Source organism: Oncorhynchus kisutch, linkage group LG6 (assembly GCF_002021735.2).
Source record: "Oncorhynchus kisutch isolate 150728-3 linkage group LG6, Okis_V2, whole genome shotgun sequence".
Lineage (NCBI taxonomy): Eukaryota > Metazoa > Chordata > Actinopteri > Salmoniformes > Salmonidae > Oncorhynchus > Oncorhynchus kisutch.
The window spans coordinates 19,265,755-19,274,086 of NC_034179.2; the positions used below are offsets into that span (position 1 = coordinate 19,265,755).

The 8,332-nt window shown below is 40.2% G+C and overlaps 1 protein-coding gene across 1 annotated transcript; it reads right to left on the bottom strand.

Moving 5' to 3' along the window:
- Positions 1 to 262: 262 nt before the first annotated feature.
- Positions 263 to 5,756, bottom strand: ccdc80l2 (coiled-coil domain containing 80 like 2). The gene is made up of 7 exons (XM_020484476.2): positions 4,310 to 5,756; positions 4,070 to 4,226; positions 3,319 to 3,452; positions 3,035 to 3,177; positions 2,596 to 2,699; positions 2,352 to 2,432; positions 263 to 1,613 (listed from the first exon to the last, which is right to left on the bottom strand). The coding sequence occupies exons 1-7, from the start codon at positions 5,480 to 5,482 to the stop codon at positions 1,312 to 1,314; spliced, it is 2,094 nt and encodes a 697-aa protein (XP_020340065.1). The 5' UTR covers positions 5,483 to 5,756; the 3' UTR covers positions 263 to 1,311.
- Between the last annotated feature and the right edge of the window lie 2,576 nt (positions 5,757 to 8,332).

Below are 8,332 nucleotides of genomic sequence, written 5' to 3' on the forward strand. Positions count from 1 at the left end.
TGACCTTCTGTTGTCAAACCAATTCCGATCCTACTACCTGGATATTAGTCTATAACAAACTGTAAGAGTTGGAGTTATTTTCCATGACAATGTAGACATGTGTGATTGATGTGGCCAAATAGGGGAGTTGTTGAAGCACACCTTCAGGCATAGTTTTTCATTACTTTCTTTTTTACAGCTTTCCATGTCTGTAATTTTTAAAGAAACAGATGTCAACATCACAATTATAAAAACAACAAAAAATGTAATTTCAAGAAACATATTAAGTATTTGAAGAGTTTATTTCAAAACGTTACATCCATCAAGTTTTTACATTTGTGTTTTTTAATCAGCAATGATTGCTTATGGGGACCATAATGTGTGTAAAATATTACTGTTCTCTGATTTTTATTGATTGATGTTAGATTCTTTTTTTTGGGGGGTGGGGGTAAAAGTATATGTCCATTGTTTAGCTGGAATGGAAAGTTTGTATCCTGTATATCTGACTGTGATATGTGCTTGTCTCACCTAGCTATTTTAAGATGAATGCACTAACTGTAAGTCACTGGATAAGAACATCTGCTAAATGACTAAAATGTCAAATGTAAATGTTTTCCATACAGATCTCATATTACTGTAGTGAATTATACATTTAAAAATGTCAAATAAATGTATAATTTGTACTGTTCTTTATTACAAATGTAGTTATTTGTAACATTTCACTGTGTAAAACCAGTACAACTTTTTTATTTTTTTAACTAGGTAAGTCAGTTAAGAACAAATTCTTATTTTCAATGACGGCCTAGGAACAGTGGGTTAACTTCCTGTTCAGGGGCAGAACGACAGGTTTGTACCTTGTCAGCTCAGGGGTTTGAACTTGCAACCTTCCGGTTACTAGTCCAACACTCTAACCACTAGGCTACCCTGCCTATTTCTCTGAGAGTGAGGCCGGTATATAGCGTTTTGTGAAAAAACATGATTATTTGCCTCTGAAAGCATCAAGTGATAGATTTTAAACAAATACATGTTTGTTATTGAACAACCCCATGTCATGATTTGATATTACATTAAACAATAAAAGCTAATTTACCAACATTTCTGAAAATGGATATACAGCGTTTTGGAATGCAACTCTTCAATTGTAGATCATTTTATGTAATGTCGGCCATTTCCAACTACAAATGCCACGCCTCTGATAAATGTTTGCAAAAACATTTAAAATAAAAAGCCTTTCATGGTTCAATCTGTTATTGTGTCAAACTTTTACCCACAACCATTCATTTGAGCTGGCTGCCATGGGGTCTTTGAGGCCTTTGGGCTGTTTACTGTCCTTTACTCCTCTGACCTGTGGTAATCTGCTTCCTCATCATAACCTTGGTAACTACCGCCAGTGTCCTCAGGGCAGTGAATACCTAAAGTCCTCTGCAGCTTCTCTTCTTGCTGCCGCAGCTCCATGGAGTCCACCAGGTCATAGATGTTGGCCAGAGACCACATGGGCGAGGGGAACCAGGCTTTCACGTCCCCGTCCTTCCCCACCACCAGCATACTGAAGTACTCCCGGTTGATCTTCAGCTGGTCCTGGAGACCAGTGACCACGTCCCGTGACAAAGGCTCGTTCTCCGTTTGGCTCTTTCCTGTCAAGGATAAAGGAAAGGTGTTTGTCATGCTATTTCCCCATTATTGCCATCACCATTTGACTGTTAATAAATCAAATCATAGTTGATTGGTCACGTACAAAGATTTGCAGCTGTTATAGGAGGTGCAGCTAAATGCTTATGCTACTAGCTCCAACAGTGAAGGAGAACGTCTATCAAATACAATACAAATAATAAATAAATCTAAACAAGAAATCAAGAAATGATAGAACTGGTCAAATTATCAATCCAGAGTCGATATATTAGAGTGAGTATGAATCAGTGTGGGACAAGACAGAAGAACATACTGCCCTACCAAGCAAAAAGACAGTAACTGCTCATAGCGTTGAACTGAAAAAAAAGGCTTTTATTTACCCTGGTTTCACAGTAACTTTATGCAATTACTGCTAGCATAAACCAACATTTCTCCAGAACACAATACAATAGAGGCGGGATACTTGTCCACATGATTAAGCATGTATTTAATGTCGCAAAAATGACATTAACTAATTTTCGACCAAATGAGCAGTTACTGCCTTTTAGCTTGGTAGGGCAGCATAGACCGATTGTTTTTCTGTAGCATATCTCTTGGAAAAGGTCTGTGTATAGGAATGGTTAGATCATTCAAAGGGAGTTGGATTCCATTTCTTGCCCAACAACACAGAATGCATGACATGTTGACATTAACTGTTGACATTGTGTCAGTACACAGTATCATCTTTAGAGAAAACAACTCACCATTGAGTGGAAACAGTTCCACAGTGCCTGAGGCGGTTGGTCCTGTTCCGATCAACTTCAACAAGGCAAAATGACGGACGCCTGTTGGAAAGACCAACAATGAAATGTAAGAATTTTGTAATTATTCTTCCATTACTTGTGACTGAGAACTATTGTGATAATAGCATAATGTTGCTGAGGTTAACCCACAATAACTTTTAGACTAGTCTGGTTGGAGATGTTTAACAGGGAGCCTAATACTAACCCATGGGACAGGCCTGTCCTCTCAGCCCCTGGAGCTGCTGTTGGAAAGAGTAGTCGTCCTCAGATGGAGTAGAGATGATCAGCAGTCTCCTTTTAGACATGAACCTGATGGAGATAAATGGCTCTATTATTATCTGTACGCTACACTTGAAACATTATTATCTGTGCACTGCATTATAAAGCACTATAACCACTTCCTTTACATTTTAGTTAATCATTTAATGCAGAACACTTAGAGTTAAGTGCCTTGCTCAAGGGAACATCGACAGATTTTTCACCTAGTCGGTAAGGGTATTTGAACCAACAACCTTTTGTTTATTGGCCCAACACTCTTAACAACTAGGCTACATGCTGCCAAGTACTACAATGCTTTTTTTCAGCTTTAAAGTTTTTAAGTACTATGGTGTCATTACAGATACTGTGTAGTCTTAATCACATACCTCAACAATGCCCCGCCCTGTTCTTGGGATTTGGAGCAGGCCAGTGGAGTTTTTCTCTCTCTCTCCATTTCAGATCGTCGCGATGGAAAGGTGTCAACATATTCCATCAATGCAGATGAGGGTGGAGGTACATCAAATACTTTCTAAAAGTGATATAAATAATTAGGATACAAATACCACATACTGCATTTATAATTGGCACGTTAAGTACCAGAAAAATGTATACACTTTTCTGAGGAAAGTGATCTGTGTTATCAAATAATCACTGGCAAGATTATGCTTACATTGGGTTTCAGGTCATAGTCAGTCATAGTCATAGAGAAAACCTTAGAGGACATCCCATACTGCTTCATCAGTTGAGAGATGAGATCTGGGTCAGTGAACTTCTCTGGTAGTGAGGTGAATGGCGCCTCAGAATCTGGAATATAGAAATGCAGTTTTACTGTATGAAAGCCCAAAGAGGAACCCGATTTTTTGTTGAAGACATGATCTGCAACTTTGGCGGCTGCCAAGTATTTTTGAAACCTCCCACTTTGGGCTGAATGTGTCAATGTGTAGTTCATATATACATAATCTATGAGCACTATTACTGTCTTACCTCAACTATCTACGAAATCCCTAGTTTGAAAGTGAATGTTTTCTGGAAGCTGTGCTACACCTTTTTCCCTACATTTTCCCCCATATGGGCCAACCCCCTAGAAATTCAAGTTCTAGTCAATGAGCTTCAGCCCCTCGCCATTTGAGTGACAGCTAGAAATATGCTCACACAGCAGAGCGAGAAAGAGAGAGCAATGAAATGGTGCACATATAGATATCTGCACATATGTGATGCATTATGCAATTTTCGGGTTCCACTTTTGGCTTGTGAGGGCTACTTTCAGAACTACTGGATAAAAACGTATTTTTAAAAGTACAAGATAATCTCTTTAAGACTACAATGACACTATAGTTCTGAAGAGAATATGATATAGGATCAATGTAGGATCTATCTAAGGGAGATGGAGTCAGTAGACACAGACACACACATAGTAGTACCAAGTTGGTAGTGGTGCAGGGTGAGGGTAGTGTCAGGCCCTGAGCTCAGGATGGTTGCAGTAGTAACTTTTCTCAGGGCAAGGTCACAGAAATGAAGCTCGTTCTCCTCCCTCTGCTGGACATACTGAGGTGTGCTGGCACTGGGCGTGGCTATCACCTGTATCACAAATGGATGAACACATCTATCACAAACAAACAGATTATTTGATATACTTAAAAGAGACCTATAAAAGCACATACCATAAGTCTTCTCTTCCCCTTCAAATGCTCTACAAAGTCCATCAGTGCTTTCTTATTGTTCTCATTCACTTCTCTGTGGTTTTTCTTCACTCTCCCTCTCCCTTTCTTCCCATCTTTCTTTCCCTTGCCTTTTTTGGGGGAGTTGTTTTTCTCCAAGGATTCTTCTCCCCCGCCAACGTTCTCTGGTTTAGTATCTCTAGAGTTGGCTACAGTCTTTCTTTCTCTTTTCTCTACAGTAGAAGGATATGTGCTTATTTCTGTAAAAACATTTCCATTTTTCTTTTGGTTGTCCTTTCCCACAGCTTTGGAGTTTGCCTTCCCTGCGATGAATACTTGTGTTCCTTTTGAATCAGTGGTCGTCTTTCGAATGATGAACCTGGAGCGACCGCTGAGAATGTCCTGAATTTTGCTCTTCAGTGCAGCCTTCTTGGCCACAGTATTTCTGTGGGTGACAGAGGTAATGTTTCCCTGCATATGGGGACTGAACACCTTCTTTTTCACAGGAATCTTTTTCTTCATCAGCCTCTTCTTGGTGATTTTACATTTCAGAGGGGAGCCCTTCCTGGTGAGTTTTTCCAGCTTGCGCAAGGGGAACTGATCAATGACCTCTAGGATGGCCTCCACACGGACAGGGTAGGGGAACCGCTCACTCACCCTAAGGTTCTTCTTCATGACTAGCATGGAGAAGCCTTGATCCCCCAGCTCAAGGTAATGCAGCAGCTTGGTGACCATGTCTGAGTCAATGCTCTCCATGGTGGCCTCTCCTTGGAAGGTGGTCTTCTGGATCCTGCCTTCCATCATGGCATTCTGGATGATGGTGACGATGAAGGTGTCCCTCTCAGCCAGGCGACAGTTCAGCCCCTCCTGCTCCATGTCCTGAATCTGTTTCTCCATCATGCGGAGGTAGTTGTCACTGTGTGACGGGGCCGTGATTACCCACAAACGCTTCTTACCTGCAAAATCAGCCAGGAATTCCTGTTCTGGGTCAAGGACTGTCCTGGTCTCATGGTCTCCCTCTCCGCCATGATCATCCTCCGGAGCCAGGAGACCAGCAGGTTCTTTATACTGAGGTCTGGTCTTATGTCTTCTCTTCCCTGGCTGTGAGGCAGAAACCCCTAGACTGTGACTACACAGAGACATAAGGACAAGCAGAGCACAGAGCAACCTAGACATCCTTGGTGGGGTGGTGGTTACTTTATAATCCACAGGGAAACTGCCTTGAAGCAGACGCAGCACACAGCTGAAGTGATGATGTCTCTCCCAAGCAGATTGGCTTGACTGGGGATAAGGAGGAATACTCCACGGCTCCTGGTTCACATTATACTCCAACGTTGTTACAGGAAACTCCTGGAATTTTTTCAACTTCAAAGCATTACTCTCTTAAGCAGCATGCTTGGTGGGAGCTCCTCTTCAGACTGAGACTGCCTTCAATGTGTTCGATGCTGAGCTATAGAATAACAGAGTGGAGGAGAAGAAAGGGTGAGAGCGGAGGGGGTACTGAAACCTGAGCTTTTACAAATTCCAACATAAAAACAGTGCAGGAACATAAACAAGCATTTATCTGTATTGTACATCTAAATTAAACACAGGATATATTTATTGAAATTAGAACATTAAATGTAAACATGCAGTGCACAGTAACACATACTTTCTTCCATTGTCGTGAACAAACATACTTGGGATCGTATTGCGATCCAGAGACGTTTGAGAGACAGACACGAGGCTTGTTTGGTGCTTCATGCCTTAAAGGCTGCCACATCTGGGGCCCATTATTACACAATACACCCCACAGTGCCTGGACTCCATGAGTGGACAAGATCCCAGCACAGCAGACCCAAGCTGGGGGAGAGAGAACGCTATGAATAGAATATGATTCTCATTATTGCTGAGATTTAGAGAATGGCTTTATTTGACAGTTTTGATCCCAGCGTCTATCAGATATTCAAGTGCGGACTTTATAGGTGATAAATAGCAACAGGTAGCTTAATCCCATGTTTTCGTCTTGATCTATGTTTTTAAAGGTAAACTTGCTATTTAATGTATTGTTTTTACTAATTCACCATCCCACTCACCATCCCACATGAGGTTTGAGGTTTGACACTCACACCACACACTAAAGCAGTTGTTTTCCAGATTATAGCTGGCAAAATCCTTTCCATGCTCAATCTTTACAGGGGTGCTATCACTTCTACTTCACTGATGTTGAATTGGCGGGACTTTCAGATGTTGTATGTCAGTTTTAAGTTCTGCTTTTTCCTCCTGAAAGAAAGAGAGACAGAGTAAGATCATCTGTTCAATGACATTCATGACCTCACATTCTTAGACAAAAGGGTTCCAAAACGGTTCTTCGACTGTCCATCTGTCCAGGAAAACCTTTTTTGGTTCCAGGTAGAACCATTTTGAGTTCCATGTGGAGGCCTCTTTGCAATTTCCACTTTGAAATTTCAGTCATGATTTTCCCTTATGTAAAATGTATTACCCTCTACATTAATTATAATCTGCATAATAATTCCCATTTCCTGCTGCATAATAATTCACCTTCAGTAATGAGTGTGTACATGTGTTTCATACTGATCTATCCATGGAGATTGAACCCACAACTCTGGCATTACAAGCATCATGCTCTACCAATTGATACTCCCTTGGTAGAGATGAGATTCAGCAACACCCATCTCTACCTTCGTTTGCTCCTCAATTCATGCACCTTGGTTGGAAATTGAGGTAGCGGCAATGATCCCTTCCCTTTGCATTGTATACTCCTTTGGGACACTTGGTGTAGGACAGAACAGGTTTGCACAATGTAACAACACTGTACTGTATATAGCCATAACATGACATTTGAAATGTCTCTATTCCTTTGGAACTTTTGTGAGTGCAATGTTTACGGTTAATTTTTATTGTTTATTTCACTTTTGTTAATTATCTATTTCACTTGCTTTGGCAATGTCAACATATGTCTCCCATTCCAATAAAGCCATTTGAATTGAATTGAATTGATATAGAGACAGACAGATAATAATATAGGAGGTAAAGAATACTAAGTTTGCATGAAAACACTTGTGCCCCTGGTACTGATGGAGAATAGAAAAATATAAGAATATGTTTCGCATATTTTTTTCCTGATTTGAATCAATGATAAGAGCCAAGAAAATGAAAGGCAGAATCCTTATAAAGTTGTAATTGCTAAAAACCGCACATTCCTACAGTAATAAAGAGCCAGATAGTTAGAAACACATGATGAAACATCTCTCCACTATAAGAGATGATAAATAAAAACCAAAGACGCATACAGTAGTATTAATATGATCTTTGATGTGAGGCTCCTAGCTTTGTGTCAACCCCAGTCATGCTGAGTTTGACTATAGGCTATTTTAACTTCAAAGAAGCAGTAACTATCAGGTAATGTGTTATTATCTGTTTACACACTTATTTATACACACCAATTTTTCCAGTCATTACCTTATTGGGGAATTCGAAATTGTTGCACCAGACTCATGTCTGACCAACAACCAGTGTTGGGTAGCAGTGAAGTACGTAATAGTAATTTAAGTACATTTTGCAGTAGCTTGGTGGAAAGTTGAACTAAATTAAAATCTTGAGAGTGTTTTCAGTAGTTAATTCAAAAAAGTTTCTGCCATTTAGCAGTGTAGCAAACTACTGGAGCTACACACTACTTTTTCTGTTAAAAAAAGAAAAAAAATATGGGTGAAGTAGGCATGAACTCCCTTTTGTTTTTTGGGATTAGACCGGCCGAATTCTCACTTAAAACTTAGTTTTTGTGTTTAATATGCTAGATTACACATTCTGTTAACATCTGAGTCAGAGTGATCTGATCCTTGAATTTGTAGTCTATGACGTTTCATATTTAGATATGATAATTTATCATGAAGCAATTTACAAAAAGTAACTGTCACGTCTGGCGCTTGTGGGCGCCAGGCTGCCCTGCATCACGCACCCCTACCATCTATTACGCACACCTGCCTTCCCTTGTCATGCACATCAGCGACATTGGACTCACTCATC

Bases quoted from the DNA above. Each gene is read 5' to 3' on its own strand.
- ccdc80l2 (XM_020484476.2), bottom strand. From the start codon at position 5,482: ATGTCTAGGTTGCTCTGTGCTCTGCTTGTCCTTATGTCTCTGTGTAGT. The intron at 4,227-4,309 runs GTATGTGCTTTT...TTTGTGATACAG, and splicing joins AGGGGAAGAGAAGACTTATG to GTGATAGCCACGCCCAGTGC. The intron at 2,700-3,034 runs GTATGTGATTAA...TATCTCCATCAG, and splicing joins CAGGGCGGGGCATTGTTGAG to GTTCATGTCTAAAAGGAGAC.